At 37.4% G+C, this 19,458-nt stretch overlaps 1 protein-coding gene across 3 annotated transcripts in view; it reads right to left on the bottom strand.

Annotated features, from left to right (window-relative positions):
* Positions 1-19,458, bottom strand: part of CDKL5 (cyclin dependent kinase like 5) — a 190,398-nt gene that overhangs the window by 41,152 nt on the left and 129,788 nt on the right. For all 3 annotated transcript variants that reach the window (XM_082608915.1, XM_082608917.1, XM_082608916.1), the window contains 4 exons: positions 11,134-11,254; positions 8,760-8,819; positions 6,654-6,744; positions 2,755-2,944 (listed from right to left, as the gene is read on the bottom strand). In XM_082608915.1, the coding sequence (XP_082465041.1) occupies positions 2,755-2,944; positions 6,654-6,744; positions 8,760-8,819; positions 11,134-11,254 (462 nt within the window). The remainder of the gene's footprint in view (positions 1-2,754; positions 2,945-6,653; positions 6,745-8,759; positions 8,820-11,133; positions 11,255-19,458) is intronic.

The following is a 19,458-nucleotide window of genomic DNA, read 5'->3' as shown; positions in this document are numbered from 1 at the left end:
TTAGATGTATTAGAAAACAGTACAATGTAGTAAAGAATGTAGTACTTTATTATATACCATGCTTTATTATAAATTGTATTGTTCTCTAATTATTTCATGCACAAAAGTCTTAATTCTTCAGCTAGTTTACAAGTTATTAAAGCCAGGTACCATGGCAGATCTGTTTACACTCTCTTCAGAGAATCCAGCTTAGAGCCTCTTTAACCAGGCAAAGAATAATGCAGCCAGAAGACCAAGCTTGATGCTCCAGGTCAAACATTCAATCATTTAATACTATTCAACCTAGTAAGAGCACCTCTAGGTGTGTTATGAATATAACGGTGGCCATGATAGCTCATTTCTTTAAAGAATTCATTAGTCCAGTGAGGATACAGTTTTCAAAAAGCTTTTTTTTTTAAAACAATTTCTTACAATTTTTAAACAATTGAAGTATAAGTCACAGTGTTGCGTCAAGCAGCTATTTAAAGGAGACTGCCACGTGTGCTACAAGGGCCATGACCGCAGTGCTTCAGGAGCACAGGAGGGGGAGGCACCCATTCCCCCCGGAGGAGTCTAGAAGGGCTTCATGGAAGGACACTTGACTTGAGTCTGGGGGGAGGGAGGATGGAGAGCTTTCCAGGAAGTGGGGTAAGTATTGGGAGGATTATAGAAATGAAAACAGAGCACTGCAGAAACAAGGAAATGGTGACAAGTTCAATGTGGCTGCAGAGCAGGGGGCAGGGGGTAGGAAAAGGTGGGAGACAAGGCTGGAGGGCTAGGAGCAAGGGGTTTTTAATGCTATCCTAAGGAGTTTAAATGTAATAAGCAATCTTGTAGAGGTTTTCAACACAAAGATGACAGAATTAAATGGGCAGTTTGCAGGAAGATCACTCTAAAAGCAATGTGAAGACTGCAGCAAAGAGAGAAACTTGGAGAAATCAGTTTGGGAGTGGTTGTTCAGGTAAAAGGTGGTAAGAGTGAAAGAAGCATTAGAGATGGAGAGAAGGGAAACATAACTGAGCTTGACTACTGATAATGCAGATTGGCTCAAGAGAGCGTTCAAATATTCATCGAGTCCCTACTACATGTGCTGGGCTGAGCTAGATGCTGGAAATACAGCAATAAAACAGATGATTTCTAACACTAATTATTAAAAAAATAAACAAAATAATTACATACTACGATAAATGCTATGATGGAAAAAGAAGGGTGCTATGGGAGAGACCAAGAAGGAGGTGGGGGAAGTATGTTGGGGGGTCAGAGACAGGGGGCATTCTTGGAGCTGAGATGTATAAAATGAGAAGGGGCCACGCAAGGGAAGTGGCTTCCTGGGAAAAGGAGTCACAAGTCCCAATTTCATAAAGCTGGAATGAAATGTTTACGGGAATTACCTGGGAATGTTTACGGAAGTTAAAGAAAAAGAAAGGTAAGTGTGATGAAAGTCTGGAAAGGGATGGGAATGGAAAGGGGTATGAGCTGAAGTCAGGGAGCTAGAAGGGCCCAGAAAAGGCAAGGTCTGATGGGAAGGAGTTTGGATGCATTCTCAGTGAGACAGGAATTCATTAGTTATGACTTGCTTTATTTATGACTAGAATAGATTTTCCTTTCTTCTGGACTGAGAGCAAGTCCTATTTATTATCATATTTTCAGCATCTAGTAGGACAAACGCTCAATAACTGTTGAACTATTTGCACCCTAATTAATGGTCATAATTTGGCTATTTTTCAGCTTACAAAAGCAAAAATAAAAGGAGAAAAAAGAAACTTGCCTGAGGTAACTCAGACAGATTTGGAAAAGAGAGAAAGCAGGAAGGGGATGGAAGAGAAATGTTTGCATTTCTGTTCCTTTCTTTCTTCCACACTCATTGAGCCTAGCAGGAGGTATACTGTGCTGGGCATTCATGTGTGAGGAGGGGTACTCTTCAAAGTGAAATAAACTGAGGCCACAAAGTCAAAGGAAAAAAACAAAGTGCTTTGCAAATGTCAAGAAAGTTTGAGAATTATGCACTTAAGAGAAAGAAAAGAAGTGGTGGTGAGCTTATTTTATAGTTCCCACAAGGGCCACCAACTGGCATGTTGGCCCAAACAGAGTAGTTGAAAACTAAAAAAGTTGCTTTGGGGGTGGATGGAACAGAGAAGCAGCTTGTAACTGGCCACTCCAGGAAGATGCCTCCTGCGACTTGGTTGTCCCTCATTTGGGGAAAGTTTATACTTTAAGACTCTTTTTAGCATATTTTCTGAAATCAAGTTTTGCACAAAGTTAGCAAGTCTAGAAAAGGCTGCCCAAGACAATACACTAGTTTGAAAAGAAGATTTGATGTTTCACTAAACAGGAAATACCCACTAGAACAGCACCTTTAAATATGCAGAATGTGAGTATTCATCATCTTCCTCAAATCACTACAACTATGTTTGCTCAAATAAGCAACAGCCATTTATACATTTTTCTATCTTTTGGGGATGCTTAATATTTTGCATAAAGAAACATTCTGAGATAACCAAAGTTTAGAATAATGCGATTATTTTGAAAGATTTTGAAAAATTGGAACTTTCAAATTAGGAAAATATTAGCAGCTCCCACTTTCGAACTTAGACTTTTTAAAATTCACAAATACTATATAAAATTCAAAAATAAAATATTATAATGGGGATTATAAACACTGTAATGGGAAAGGCAATAGTATTCGATGGATAGCTTAGCATTCCACTGTGCAATGAACAATGATTTAAAAACTAGTGTACTGATTCCATTTGGGGTTTTAGCAAAGCCTCTTACCCGGAGCCCATGGAAGCGAGGATTACTGTAGAAGAGCTTCATTTGCTCAGGTGGAAGTGGTCCTAGCACCTTCTGAATAGTAAAAAGTTGGTCAATTTCACTTTCTCCAGGAAATAAAGGCTGTCCATCACTAAGCTCCCCAAGAATACAGCCCACGGACCACATATCTACAGACTTGCCATAGGGAGCTCTGAAAAGCAAAGGGAGAGATTATCTTGGCAACTGAAGAAATAAGTTTTAATAATTTCCAAATTATTTTGAACAGATTCATGATTTAAAGCATATTTGGGTATTTAAGGAATTAAAAAATACCACATAGACAAAAGTGAGGCTGAAAGAAAGGAAGCATGAATATCAAAGTAAAACTTCAGAACACAAGTGAATAGATAGATCTATGCTAATAAAGCCATCAGTTTAATAAAAATTTAGTTAGTATACACTGATTTGAAATCTATTCACATCCAGATATATTTTGAATATGAATGAATTAATAAACCCTAAATACAGCACACATGTCTGATTATTCACTTGGAGAACGAAATGCTCCCAAGAAATGTATTTTCTAGGTAATTATCCTTTAGCTCTCTAAATGTCAACAAGTTATACTGATCCATTTTTTGAGTTCAGCCTATTAAAATGTACCACTGACTTATGTGTCTTCTTAAACAACAAATACTTAATATTATTTAACCTCTGATTGCACAGAGTCAAAACAGCTAAGATTGTGCTAAACGCTGTTGGATTATTTACTTCAATCTATTTATACCCTTTGTTTACGGGGCTTTATGACAGGCATTTCCCTCAAAGCATTTTTTCCACTTCTTTAGGGACTTACAGCTATCTTCCAAGGTCTGAGTTTACCAGAGGACTTTTGGAGTACTACTGTTGCTAATCAGCTATACATGAAAATCTATGTATCCCCAAAAAAGCTTTACATGTATACCGCAATATCTATAGCCTTAAGTCAAATTACATAAAGCAGATTAAGAAATCATATTTTTCTTTATTTTCAAACATAAATTATCTAATTTTTAAGAAGGGAAAGCCAAAATAAAATATCTGGAAAAAAAAGGAATTAAAATTCTAGAATGCCACAGTGCTATAGTAGTAATATAAGACTTTTAACAAATACTCTAAAGTACTTTTAACATAATACAGAATATGTTTCTAGGATAATAAATCATTGTAACAATAAGTCAATATTTTATTTATCTCATTTCCTCCCATAAAAACCCAAGAACCATACTAGGAAACTTCATTTAGATTTTTTTGGTAGCTTGCTGGGAAGGGAAGGATACTGATCTTTCTTTCATACAAGTATAAGAAAGACAAAACTTGTGCTAGATGGAGAAAACTATGGAAAATCTTTACATACCCACCATAAGCTATTTTTCTTCTGTCAACTAATCTGAATAATTTATGCAGCTGTAGCTACTTTGAATGTCAAGGACAAAGTCTTGAGAATGTACAAAAACCTGTAAATTCTTCATGTTAACCAAATGTCAACTGATTTCAATGGGATTTTTATACAAATAATATGGTTCTTCAACCAGTACTTGACAATCATTTAATTAGTAATATTCAATTTGGCTCAAATTAGTTGGAGTCCCCATCTACTTTTGGTAGCTCCCATATAGCTCTAAACATAACTCAGTTTATGAGCTATAAAAATAGCTCAGTTTTCCAGGAGGCATTATTAGGCAGCAAATACTCTCCGAAGTTTCATAATAAGGCTGTCCTCAGAATGAACTCCTCAGGGACATCTTATAGACAAAACCATATTATAATGAGTCCCTCTACTTGAATCCTCAGATGGGGTTCTAAGAATGATTTACTTCGTACTCATTTCTTCTTTGGCAAATCCTGTCCAGGAATTTCAAACTCCCAATCCCTCCCAAAAGAATGGACAGATGAATGGACTACACATTAGAGTGAGTCCAGACAGAGGTACACAGAAGAAACATTGACAACACAAAAGAAAATCAATCCTAAATCCAAGTTGAAAAATGAGCACAGAAATTCTAAAATCTATCCACACAAGGAGGGATAATAAAGTGACTAGCCACCATTTATTTCACAGGATGAAGCACACAAGCTTTTGATTTCAAAAAAAAATGGTAAAGCTTTCAACAACCAACACCAATAACTCTTATAGGCTCTAGGTCAGCAATGAAACAAGAATTAACACCAAATGGTTGGTAGACCCTGGGAAATCAATTGTTAACTTCAAAATAAACCCTCAATGAGAACCTGCTGCATAGTACAGGGAACTCCACTTAGTAGAAACTAACACAACATTGTAAAACAATTATACCCCAATAAAAATTTTTTTAAAATAATAAAAAAATAAAGAAGATCAACTGACCACAAGTGTAAAAAAAATAAAAATAAAAATAAACCCTCAGTGGGGGGGTGGTGGTGGTGGTGGGATGAACTGGGAGATTGGGATTGACATATATATACACTAATATGTATAAAATAGGTAATTAATAAGAACCTGCTGTGTAAAAAATAAATAAAATAAAATAAACCCTCAGTGAGTAGCTTAAACATAGTCATCATGATCTTCAGAAGAAATACAGAAATTTATATTTCTATTATATAAGAAGTACCTTTATTTATTAAAATTTTTTTAATTGAAGTATAGTTTACAATGTTGTAAAAAATATCTTTTAAAAATTAAATTTCTCATGTCCCCTAGATGCATGTATGGCACACTAAAGAAAAGAGATGAAACCTATAATAATTCATGCACTGGTCATCATTACCACCATATCTAATTTTATTTGTAGAGTGTGTCTTCTACCTCAATTCTTTGATGGTCCCAAAGAAGGAAATACGATCTAGGAAAAATAAGAAAATACTACAACTACGATAGGTAGAGAATTATTAGTGAAACTATGTGATGGAGATCAAGACTACAGGTCCTTTCTTAGGTTCTAAAGTTAAAACATATTAAGAGGAAGAAGTATCTTATCAGAAGATGCTTTTCTGGTGTTGACAGGTGAATGAAAATACCACTGAAAGTGGAAGGGTGGCACAAAGTGGATGGATGTGGCAGTGTTGCTGAGAAAATCATCAATGTACTAGTCTGGAAAGCCATTTATCATCAAACAGGATTTACAATGTTTGCAAGGAAAATAGCAGTTGGTTCAATATTTACAGAAAAGTGGCTAGGCATAAGAGATACTCCATAAGTATCTGCTGAATGAATGAATGAATACACGAACAAACAGATAAGCCGGAATGTCAAACTCTGTGGATATCCACATTCTTAATGTGGAAGATTATTAACAAAGATGTCAGCAATAATTCCCCCCATTTCCATACACCTGCCACTTTGTAATGTGACTCTGCCACTCCTCCCATCAAGAGGCGAAGTTTATTCCTCCATCCCTTGAATCAGGGCTTAGACAAGTAACGTGCTTTGGCCAATGAGGCAAAAGTCATGCAAAGAGGCTTGAAAACCACCTTTGCTTTTGGGCTTGCCCTCTGCTCAGGGAATTCTTCTGCTATTATATGAAGAAATTTGGATTAACACACTGGAGGATGAGTCCCCATGGAACAGAGATAGTTTGTCCCAGCTGAGGCCCTAAACCAACCAGCCTCCAGATGACCTGCTGACTGTAGCTACATGAGCAACTCCAGTTGAGACCAGCAGAAGAATCATCCAGTTGAACTCAAACAGCTGACTCCCCCCACCCAATGGCACCCAGAATTGTGAGCAAATAAAATGGTGCTTGCTTTATGTCATTAAGTTTTTAGGTGGTTTGCTATACTGCAATAGGTAACTGGCATTTAATTAACTCAAGTTCTTATCTTCCACAGATAATCCCAAAGTTAACAATAGAGGATCAGCAAATATGTAGATGTCATTCTATTCTGGGAAGGTAACTCACCCAAGTAAGAGTTCTGGGGACCGATACCACCTGGTGGCCACATATTCTGTATAATTAGCATTATTGCCTTCTGATAGATTCCGAGCAAAACCTGAAAGATAGCCAAGCCCAAAGGTGTAATTTTGAAAAAGAATTAATTTCATGTTGACAAAATATTTCAGTGCTATTAATACCTTAAAGGAACATCAAAAGAATATAATGATTGTTACTGAATGGGCTGTTTATTAACAGTGTCCTTGTCATTTAAAAAAGTTAGTCCATTGTTCATTCGTCAATTAAAATATACAGTGTATTCACTACAAAACCAGTCTCTCCTCTCTGATAAAGAAATCTATGTTTTCAAAGTCATTGCATGCTTTTATAAGCATTCAGAGCTTTTCCAATAAGTGTAAATCTTAGAAACAAAATGAAGACTCCACAAGAGCCAGAAGTCAAAGCTAAATTAGCATGTCGCAGATAGTCATTAATTCTGCTATGTGGGACCTTAGATAGTATTTGTATATCTATTGGTGCTGATCAGCTCCGGCCATTATGTAAACAACTATCGGTAGGGTTTGGCAATGATGGAAACAAAGCAAGCTAAAATGATTTTTATCTCGTAATGTGACTGAGAAGCATATTAGGGATATCTTAATTACCTTACAGACTCTGTTGCTACCCACCCCCCGCAAGTAACAACCCTTTCAAAAGGTTTTGGGGCCACAAAATAAACTGGCAAGTAGGTTAATTACCCATCTAACTCACCAAAAGCAATATAGGTTCACTGTAAATAGTTACAGAGAACCAGAATATTAAAATTAAAGGTAAAAGTTAAGGTGTATGTCAGTTTCAAGAAATAGAAGATAGTGTTTCTTAAAGTGGAACAGTAAAAAAATAAAAATAACCACAGCAAAAACAAACCCCCTAACTTCAGTTAATCAACACTTCTTTATAAGACATATTTGGAAGAAATATTCATATTTTTTACTGGGATTCTTCAAGCCAGACAAAGGAGCTACACACTCTGGGAGGGAAAACAATCAGGAGGTTCTTGGTGGGGATGTGCAGGGCACAGAACGCCACATGTGGGGCCGTCATGTGGAACTTCCTGACCGTTTAAAGCTGTCTTTTCTTTAAGAAATAATGCTAGACTAAGGATACTTTTTTCCTATTATTAACCATTCTATATGCATCTTTTTTATTTATAACTTGCTTGAAAAATTTCAGCTCCTAAGTACTTCTTAAGATGTTTAGGTACAGCAGGACTCTTCTTTGCAATATTTTTTTAAATTAATTTATTTTTATTTTTTTGGCTGCATGGGATCTTAGTTGCAGCACACAGGCTCTTTGTTGCGGCACATGGGCTCCTCTCTAGTTGTGGCGTGTAGGTTTTCTTTTCTCTAGTTGTGGCGTGTGGGCTCCAGAGTGCGTGGGCTCTGTAGTTTGCGGCACGTGGGCTCTCTAGTTGAGGCACGCGAGCACAGTTGCTGTGGTGCGTGGGCTTAGTTGCCCCATGGCATGTGGGATCTTAGTTCCCTGACCAGGAATCGAACCTGCATCCCCTGCATTGGAAGGAGGATCCTTAACCACTGGACCACCAGGGAAGTCCCCCACTGAACATTTAAAGGGAATAAACGGAATCATTCTAAAAATGTCTTTTAACCTTACAGATATATAACTATTGCATATATACAATACATATGTATTTACATAGTTATATTTTCAGTGTTTATGGTTATGCCTGAAACAATTTCTATCAATATTTAAAATATTAAAAATTTTTTTATCCTACTCAAGCCAGAAGGCCATAGTGGTATTTTCTGGAAAATTCTTTCTCTGAGGTCATTAAGTACTGGGCTTATGAATATATGCACATGCATGTATTTGCTTCGAATTCTCATTAAACAAATACTGCATGATGCATTTTTTTAAATAGTAGACAATACTATTCAAAGAGAGAGTAGAACTCTTCCCACAACCCATTTTTTAATATACAACCCAATAGAATGTTCATTTGCTAATTTAAGTCAAAAGATAAAAAATACTTTTAATACACCTGTAAAAGCTACCTAAGTGCTCTATTAAATTAATTCTGTACTTACAGGGCTCCATTTCTTTTTAACTTACCAAAGTCACACAGTTTCAAAACATCATTGTGGCTGATTAAGAGATTTTCTGGTTTTATATCTGGAGTATCAAGATTAAAAAACAATTATTAAAAAATGTTCCATGTACTGCTGATTGACACTGTTAGAGCACTGTAATGGCACCTAATTAGAAATATCCAGAGTAATATATGAATAGAAAATTGTGGCAATGAAAAGCAGAGTAACACGTTTTATGCTGGTACACAAAAGTTCCAATTAAATTTTTTTTTGAAAAACATGCAGACCACCATTTCAAAAATATTTTTCCCCTTAAATCTTAAAGGCATTAATTGGATCTCTGAAAGGAATTAAAAAATGATTAAATCTAGGCTAACACATTTTAAGGACCTGTTTTTACTTTATAAAATACTAATAATACAAATTTTTGGAGATAGACTATAAACTGTTTACACCCACAAGATACTTTAAAAACACATATGAGAGTAAGTAGGTAGCATTATATTTACTGGAGAAAAAAATACAAGTAAGATACATTGTTATTATTTTCTGTATAATTTCTATATTTATATATCTCTTTAGGCTTTCTATGATGTGGTTCACAATCATAAATGTCTAGTGCTGAAGCTATGATAGATGAGTTGAGATAAGATTTCTCATTTATTCCGTGGATCTTTTGAAGATGTGGTGGGAGTTAAGCAGTAGAAATACACAAAAAATGCAGTTTAATTCCCTCCCTTTGGAGGCATCTCACAATTCTATTTTTAGAGTACCCATCATCTATATTATATGGTAGAAGTGAAAATGGAGAAAGGGAAGAGGTAGGAGTGAGATCTGTAGATTTCAGAATCAATTCACAACCGTTAATTCACTATACACTTAAGCAAATCACAGTATCACTATGGAAATGCAGCTAAATCAGTTTCTTAATATTCTCAAACTGTAGCAGAGACTGTTATTAGAATCATTACCCTAGACACTAGATGTCCAGGTGACCAAGACATCTCTCCATGCTGCTAACAACCTTCATAATGTAACTGCTATGAAAGTCAAATGCAAGAGAAATACAAACTGTCTCTTTCCAGAAATAACAGGAGTTGTCATTCTTCACATGACCTTTAAGCTATTCTTAAAGTGAGGCTTTTTTTTTTTTTTTTGCGGTACGCGGGCCTCTCACTGTTGTGGCCTCTCCTGATGCAGAGCACAGGCTCCGGACGCACAGGCTCAGCAGCCATGGCTCACGGGCCTACCTGCTCTGCGGCATGTGGGATCTTCCCGGACCGGGGCACGAACCCGTGTCCCCTGCATCAGCAGGCGGACTCTCAACCAGTGCGCCACCAGGGAAGCCCTATACCATTTATCTTTTCCTGATAATCTCTTGCATTCAAGGGACACAAATTGATACAATAATGAAGCTAAAAGATGTTTGTCAGAAAATGTTGCAGTATCCACTTATCTTTGAATTATCAGACAAATGAATACTACATTTTAATTTATCTAAACAGGCACATAAGGATATCACTTTAAAAATACCCTCACTTTGGGCTTCCTTGGTGGCGCAATGGTTGAGAGTGCGCCTGCCGATGCAGGGGACACGGGTTCGTGCCCCGGTCCGGGAAGATCCCACATGCCGCAGAGCGGCTGGGCCCGTGGGCCATGGCCACTGAGCCTGTGCGTCCGGAGCCTGTGCTCTGCAACAGGAGAGGCCACAACAGTGAGAGGCCCGCGTACCGCAAAAAAAAAAAAAAAGATAAATGGTATAGATTAAAGATCTTGCTGAGCAAGTAATTTCCCTTTTACTGCTATAAATCACCCACTTCATGGCAATAAAGGACAAAATAGAACAGTTTATGGAAGTATAATCATGGCCTTTATGCCAGGTTGATCATGCCTACAACCTGCAAACAGTGGGCACTTTTCATGAACAGGTAGGGAAAATCAGGAGGTAAAGGTACATACTAGAGATCTTGGTCTAAGAGGAAATGAGAAGTGACTGTCAATGGGGGCCAGTGACTTAGCACCACCTCTAAAGCCTGATTCTGGCTTGTTTCACATTATCTGCTCTATCTGCAGGACCAAAAAGCAATGGAGAGGGTAGTTCCCCCCGCAAGTAAGCTTCAAAGTTTCCATTTGTTGAGTTCATTTTATCACTAGGTGCTTCTGCTATTGAAAGTGGATCTGGTTTTACAAACACAGAGATCTCACCATAATATCCAAATAAATGTGTAGTCCATCCTTTTGATGATACAAAAGGAGACCTGGAGCCCAAACAATGTCTCATATCCTATACTTTCAAAATGTATTTAATTTAAATGGAATGTCAGTGCCTGTGTGAAATATTTTGTTAACTTTATTTGATATTTTAATATTTTCCATTTCAAAAATTCCATACTTACCGCGATGAACAATATCATTCTTATGGCACCAGTGAATAGCTTTGATTAGCTGATAGATATAGCTTTTTACTTTTTCAGGTGGAACTCCATTTGGCATTTCTTCCAGCAATTCAAGCATATTCTAAAAATTAAATAGAGAGCCAATGATCTCCAAAATTAGGTGGCCCATAAATCATGTATTAACAATTTAAAAAAGCACCTTGGACAATAATTCATCTAATACACAGCATGCATTTTTTAAAAATTGTTTTGCTTTCCATCTACAACCTTTCTCGTGAAGCAGCATACTGTATTAAATCAAGGTTCTCTTTTAAGAAAAATTCCATTTTTACTACTCCCCAATGCTATCTCAAATAATAACCCTGTGCACTTTTCACTCTCCCTAAAACCGATCAGGCATCATTTTAGCCTAATTTCAAGGGAAAAACAACACAAAGTAGAGAAAAGACACTGTAATGTATAGAGGAGAGGGGAAACAGTCATTTTAACATAGTGCACTGTGCATCTCAAATAGAACTTTGCAATAAAATCAAGCCTTGAAATATTTCTGGGAGACCTGGAAAATATTCTTAAATGATCCCTAAGGTTAGCAGTGATCAATATAATCAGAACAAATATTTAAACAGGCTACAAAATACTGTTGAAATAAATATTCACAGACTCCAAACAAACCAATATTCAAAAATCTTAGTCTGGAGTCAGAGACCATTCTAAAACTCATGCACATTTTTTAAGTAGAAATTCCACTTAACCAATTTCTGCTAAATTTCCAGATTAACTAAATATTCTCCATTCCCTCTGTAAAGCATAAGACTAAGGTCTACAGCATGATTAGAGCTTATTGTTTGTAGATGACCATCTAGGACAGCAGTTCTCAAAGTGTGATCTGTGGATCTCGGAGGAGGGGGGGTCTCAGAGGACCCATGAAGTCAAAACTATATTCATGACAGCACTCAGTTATTTGTCTTTTTCACTGTGTTGGTATTTACACTGGTGGCACAAAGCAATGATGGGTAAACTGGTGGCACCTTAACATGAATCAAGGCATTGGATTCTTCAATGCCACAACTTTACAGTTAAAAAAAAAAAAAAGAAAAAGGCCAATTTTAGTAAAGGATGTCTTTGATGAAACAGTAAAAATTATTACTTTTATTAAATTTCAGTGCTTGAGTACATGTCTTTTTAGGAATCTACATGATAAAATGAGGAATACGCATAAAGCACTTCTGCTGCATATCAAAATACGATAGCTGTCATAGGGAAAAGCACTTGGGTAACAGAGTTATAAACTGAACTAGTCATTTTTCATCGGGTACACCAATTTTACTTGAAAGAATGACTGATACACAAGCATTTATGTTAACATGTTCATTTTTAAATGAATTAATATTTTTATATTGCTCAGTTTTGACTTCTAATATGATAAATATTAATAGATAAAACTCACATAAATATAAAGCTCTTAGGGTTCCCAATAATGTTAAGACTGTAAATGGAGTCCTAAGATGAAAAAGTTGCTGCTCTACTACAACTTTACAATGTTGTTCCCACCAGTCAAGTTGTATTCATATAAACGATCAGTTGTTTATAATACTCACATATGTATTTATAACAGATGAACTTGTTATTTTAATATAATTAAATATCATATAAACCAATGAAATAATGTTTTTAAAAAAGACATTTGCTGTTTACAAGAAAACGAAGTTTAATACTTTGAAAAGACGTAATAAAGGAAAGCTACCACACATAATGCTATCTAATCGACCATGAGTGCAACAACTATAAAACACTGGCAAGGGACAGTGGTGTGGTACAGATTCTTCACTGAAACTACTTTGCAATGTTTTTTTGTTTTTTAACATCTTTATTGGAGTATAATTGCTTTACAATGGTGTGTTAGTTTCTGCTGTATAACAAAGTGAATCAGCTATACATATACATATATCCCCATATCTCCTCCCTCTTGCATCTCCCTCCCACCCTCCCTATCCCACCCCTCTAGGTGGTCACAGAGCACCGAGCTGATCTCCCTGTGCTATGCGGCTGCTTCCCACTAGCTATCTATTTTACATTTGGTAGTGTATATATGTCCATGCCACTCTCTCACTTTGTCCCAGCTTACCCTTCCCCCTCCCCATATCCTCAAGTCCATTCTCTAGTAGGTCTGTGTCTTTATATCTGTCTTACCCTTAGATTCTTCATGACCTTTTTTATTTTCTTAGATTCCATATATATGTGTTAGCATATGGTATCTGTTTTTCTCTTTCTGACTTACTTTACTCTGTATGACAGACTCTAGGTCCATCCACCTCACTACAAATAGCTCAATTTTGTTTCTGTTTATGGCTCAGTAATATTCCATTGTATATATGTTACCACATCTTCTTTATCTCTTCATCTGTCGATGGACACTCAGGGTGCTTCCATGTCCTGGTTATTGTAAATAGAGCTGCAATGAACAATGTGGTCCATGACTCTTTGAATTATGGTTTTCTCAGGGTATATGCCCAGTAGTGGGATTGCTGGGTTGTATGGTATTTCTATTTTTAGTTTTTTAAGGAAGCTCCATACTGTTCTCCATAGTGGCTGCATCAATTTACATTCCCACTAACAGTGCAAGAGGGTTCCCTTTCCTCCACACCCTCTCCAGCACTTATTCTTTGTAGATTTTTTGATGATGGCCATTCTGACCAGTGTGAGGTGATACCTCGTTGTAGTTTTGATTTGCATTTCTCTAATGATTAGTGATGTTGAGCAGCTTTTCATGTGTTTGTTGGCAATCTGTATATCTTCTTTGGAGAAATGTCTATTTAGGTCTTCTGCCCATTTTTGGATTGGGTTGTTTGTTTTTTTGATATTGAGCTGCATGAGCTGCTTGTATATTTTGGAGATTAATCCTTTGTCAGCTGCTTCATTGGCAAATATTTTCTCCCACTCTGAGGGTTGTCTTTTCGTCTTGTTTATGGGTTCCTTTGCTGTGCAAAAGCTTTGAAGTTTCATTAGGTCCCATTTGTTTATTTTTGTTTTTATTTGCATTTCTCTAGGAGGTGGGTCAAAAAGAATCTTGCTGTGATTTATGTCAGAGTGTTCTGCCTATGTTTTCCTCTAAGAGTTCTATAGTGGCTGGCCTTACATTTAGGTCTTTAATCCATTTTGAGTTTATTTTTGTGTATGGTGTTAGGAAGTGTTCTAATTTCATTCTTCTGTATGTAGCTGTCCAGTTTTCCCAGCACCACTTATTGAAGAGGCTGTCTTTTCTCCACTGTATATTCTTGCCTCCTTTATCGAAAATAAGGTGACCATATGTGCGTGGGTTTATCTCTGGCTTTCTATCTTGTTTCATTGATCTATATTTCTGTTTTTGTGCCAGTACCATACTGTCTTGATTACTGTAGCTTTGTAGTATAGTCTTTTCTTTCTCAAGATTGCTTTGTCTATTCGGGGTCTTTTGTGTTTCTATAATAATTGTGAAATTTTTTGTTCCAGTTCTGTGAAAAGTGCCGTTGGTAGTTTGATAGGGATTGCACTGAATCTGTAGATTGCTTTGGGTAGTATAGTCATTTTCACAATGTTGATTCTTACAGTCCAAGAACATGGTATATCTCTCCATCTGTTTGTATCATCTTTAATTTCTTTCATCAGTGCCTTATAGCTTTCTGCATACAGGTCTTCTGTCTCCTTAGGTAGGTTTGTTCCTGGGTATTTTATTCTTTTTGTTGCAATGGTAAATGGGAGTGTTTCCTTAATTTCCCTTTCAGATTTTTCATCATTAGTGTATAAGAATGCCAGAGATTTCTGTGCATTAATTTTGTATCCTGCTACTTTACTAAATTCATTGATTAATTCTAGTAGTTTTCTGGTAGCATCTTTAGGATTCTCTGTGTATAGTATCATGTCATCTGCAGTGACAGTTTTACTTCTTCTTTTCCGATTTGGATTTTTTTCTTCTCTGATTGCTGTGGCTAAAACTTCCAAAACTATGTTGAGTAATAGTGGTGAGAGTGGGCAATCTTGTCTTGTTCCTGATCTTAGTGGAAATGGTTTCAGTTTTTCACCATTGAGAATGATGTTGGCTGTGGGTTTGTCATATATGGCCTTTATTATGTTGAGGTAAGTTCCCTCTGTGCCTACCTTCTGGAGGGTTTTTATCATAAGTGAAGGTTGAATTTTGTCAAAAGGTTTTTCTGCATCTAATGAGATTATCATATGGATTTTATCCTTCAGTTTGTTAGTATGGTGTATCACATTGATTGATTTCATATATTGAAGAATCCTTGCATTCCTGGGATAAATCCCACTTGATCATGGTGTATGATCCTTTTAATGTGCTGTTGGATTCTGTTTGCTAGTATTTTGTTGAGGATTTTTGCATCTATGTTCATCAGTGATACTGGTCTGTAGTTTTCTTTTTTGTGACATCTTTCCCTGGTTTTGTTATCAGGGTGATGGTGGTCTCGTAGAATGAGTTTGGGAGTGTTCCTCCCTCTGCTATATTTTGGAAGAGTTTCAGAAGGTTAGGTGTCAGCTCTTTTCTCAATGTTTGACAGAATTCGCCTGTGAAGCCATCTGTTCCTGGGCTTTTGTTTGTTGGAAGATTTTTTTTTTTAAGCGTTTTGGTTACTTTTAGTTAAAGAGAAACAGCCTTTTCCAAGGGCAACAAAGTGAACTCAAAGTCAGATGGAAACAGGGTGTGTGGGCTTCTCACAATCTCTTGCTCCATAAACCTGGATGTGATTTTCCTCCTGGAAAATCAGGTGCGACTGGCCAGCAGAGGGATGACTTTGGTGGGGTAGGTGAAGCTGCAGCCGGATTGGTCTGAGAGGGCTCTAAGGTGACTTCCATATGCCAGTCAGTTGACATGATTAACGCTATTACTCTTGAGGGGCATTAAATTAAGGAATGACGCAGGGAGCCAAGAGAGCAGCTTATTTGGTTGGTTCTCAATCACAATCAGGAAATAGTCTTTATCTGGTGCAACCATAATTTCATTTTTCTTGGAGCGAATTCGAAGGAACGTGAGGTCATTCTGGGGGTCAATTTCACGCATGGTGCTCCGGGCTTTCTAGATGATGTTGTGCATGAGGTTGACGTACTGTGTAGTGTTGGGATTGTCCATGATGCTCTTGATGGGAATGCCTTCTGTGTTCACCACGATGATTCTCTGCACGCCCTTCTGGTTCTGAAGTTGCTTCAGTGTCTCCTCCACCTCTGCCATCTTGGACCGATCCAGTAGCTCCGCGTCACCAGCCCTCAGCTCAGTCCCTGTTGGAAGATTTTTAATCACAGTTTCAATTTCCTTACTTGTGACTGGTCCGTTCATATTTTCTATTTCTTCCTGGTTCAGTCTCGGAAGGTTGTACTTTTCTAAGAAATTGTCCATTTCTCCCAGGTTGTCCATTTTATTGGCATAGAGTTGCTTGTAGTAATCTCTCATGATTCTTTGTATTTCTGCAGTGTCAGTTGTTACTTCTTCTTTTTCATTTCTAATTCTCTTGATTTGAGTCTTCTCCCTTTTTTTCTTGATGAGTCGGGCTAATGGTTTAACAGTGTTGTTTAACTTCTCAAAGAACAAGCTTTCAGTTTTATTGATCTTTGCGATCGTTTCCTTCATTTCTTTTTCATTTATTTCTGATCTGATCTTTATGATTTCTTTCCTTCTGCTAACTTTGGAGTTTTTTTGTTCTTCCTTCTCTGATTGCTTTAGGTATAAGGTTAGGTTGTTTGAGATTTTTTTTTGTTTCTTGAGGTAGGCTTGTATTGCTATAAACTTCCCTCTTAGAACTGCTTTTGTTGCATCCCACAAGTTTTGGGTCGTCGTGTTTTCATTGTCATTTGTTTCTAGGTATTTTTCGATCTCCTCTTTGATTTCTTCAGTGATCTCTTGGTTATTTAGTAGCATATTGCTTAGCCTCCATGTGTTTGTATTGTTTACAGTTTTTTTCCTATAACTGATATCTAGTCTCATAGCGTTGTGGTCAGAAAAGATACTTGATACGATTTTAATTTTCTTAAATTTACCAAGGCTTGATTTGTGACCCAAGATATGATCTACCCTGGAGAATGTTCCATGAGCACTTGAGAAGAATGTGTATTCTGTTGTTTTTGGATGGAACGTCCTATAAATATCAACTAAATCCATCTTGTTTAATATTTCATTTAAAGCTTGTGTTTCCTTATTTATTTTCATTTTGGATGATCTGTCCACTGGTGAAAGTGGGGTGTTAAAGTCTCCTACTATAACTGTGTTACTTTTGATTTCCCCTTTTATGGCTGTCAGCATTTGCCTTATATATTGAGGTGCTCCTATGTTGGGTGCATAAATATTTAAAATTGTTATATCTTTTTCTTGGATTGACCCTTTGATCATTATGTAGGTGTCCTTCTTTGTTTCTTGTAATAGTCTTTATTTTAAAATCTATTTTGTCTAATATGAGAATTGCTACTCCAGCTTTCTTTTGATTTCCATTTGCATGGAATATCTTTTTCCATCCCCTCACTTTCAGTCTGTATGTGTCCCTAGGTCTGAAGTGGGTCTCTTGTTGACTGCATATATACGGGTCTTGGTTTTGTATCCATTCAGCCAGTCTATGTCTTTTGGTTGGAGCATTTAATCCATTTACATTTAAGGTAATTATTGATATGTATGTTCCTATTACCATTTTCTTAATTGTTTGGGGTCTGTTATTGTAGGTCTTTTCCTTCTCTTGTGTTTCCTGCCTAGAGAAGTTCCTTTAGCATTTGTTGTAAAGCTGGTTTGGTGGTGCTGAATTTCCTCAGCTTTTGCTTGTCTGTAGAGGTTTTAATTTCTCTCTCAAATCTGAATGAGTTCCTTGCTGGGCAGAGTAATCTTGGTTGTAGGTTCTTCCCTTTCATCACTTTAAATATGTCTTGCCCCTCCCTTCTGGCTTGCAGAGTTTCTGCTGAAAGATCAGCTGTTAACCTTATGGGGATCCCCTTGTATATTATTTGTTGTTTTTCCCTTGCTGCTTTTAATATGTTTTCTTTGTATTTAATTTTTGACAGTTTGATTAATATGTGTCTTGGCATGTTTCTCCTTGGATTTATCCTGTATGGGATTCTCTGTGCTTCCTGGACTTGATTAACTATTTCTTTTCCCATATTAGGGAAGTTTTCGAGTATCATCTCTTCAAATATTTTCTCAGTCCCTTTCTTTTTCTCTTCTTCTCCTGGGACCCCTATAATTCGAATGTTGGTGCGTTTAATGTTGTCCCACAGGTCTCTGAGACTGTCCTCAGTTCTTTTCATTCTTTTTTCTTTATTCTGCTCTGCAGTAGTTATTTCCACTATTTTATCTTCCAAGTCACTTATCCGTTCTTCTGCCTCAGTTATTCTGCTATTGACCCCTTCTAGAGAATTCTTAATTTCATTTATTGTGTTGTTCATCATTGTTTGTTTGTTGTTTAGTTCTTCTAGGTCCTTGTTAAACGTTTCTTGTATTTTCTCTATTCTCTTTCCAAGATTTTGGACCATCTTTACTATCATTACTCTGAATTCCTTTTCAGGTAGACTGACTATTTTCTCTTCATTTGTTAGGTCTGGTGGGTTTTTACCTTGCCCCCTCATCTTCTGTGTGTTTCTCTGTCTTCTCATTTTACTTATCTTACTGTGTTTGGGGTCTCCTTTTTGCAGGCTGCAGGTTCATAGTTCATGTTGTTTCTGTTGTCTGCCTCCAGTGGCTAAGGTTGGTTCAGTGGGTTGTGTAGATTTCCTGGTGGAGGGACTAGTGCCTGTGTTCTGGTGGATGAGGCTGCATCTTGTCTTTCTGGTGGGCATGACTGCATCCGGTGGTGTGTTTTGGGGTGTTTGTGAACTTATTATGATTTTAGGTAGCCTCTCTGCTAATGGGTGGGGTTGTATTCCTGTCTTGCTAGTTGTTTGGCATGGGGTGTCCAGCACTGGAGCTTGCTGGTCGTTGAGTGGAGCTGGGTCTTAGCGTTGAGACAGAGATCTCTGGGAGAGCTCTTGCTGATTGATATTATGTGGGGCCGGGAGGTCTCTGGTGGTCCAATGTCCTGAACTCGGCTCTCCCACCTCAGAGCTCAGGCCTGACACCCGGCCAGAGCACCAAGACCCTGTCAGCCACACAGCTATGTGGCAGGTTAGCCCGCTTCAGGGTAGTAGAGGCCAGGGTGAGACCTTGGAAGCTGATGGGGAATGAGGCCGACTGCTGGTCCAGGACAGGGCGCAGATCCAAAGGAGGTGGGGAGGGCGTGTCCTAGGAAACGATTGGGTCAATGTGTCCAGGCTGGGTGGGGGTGGTGCTGGGGAAAGGGAGGCCCAAGGATCTGGATCCAAGAAACT

The sequence above is a fragment of the Mesoplodon mirus genome, assembly GCF_964341445.2.
Source record: "Mesoplodon mirus genome assembly, chromosome: X".
Taxonomy (NCBI): Eukaryota; Metazoa; Chordata; class Mammalia; order Artiodactyla; family Ziphiidae; genus Mesoplodon; species Mesoplodon mirus.
The sequence above is the reverse complement of the archived record's forward strand: the minus strand, read 5'-3'. Positions and strand labels throughout refer to the sequence as shown.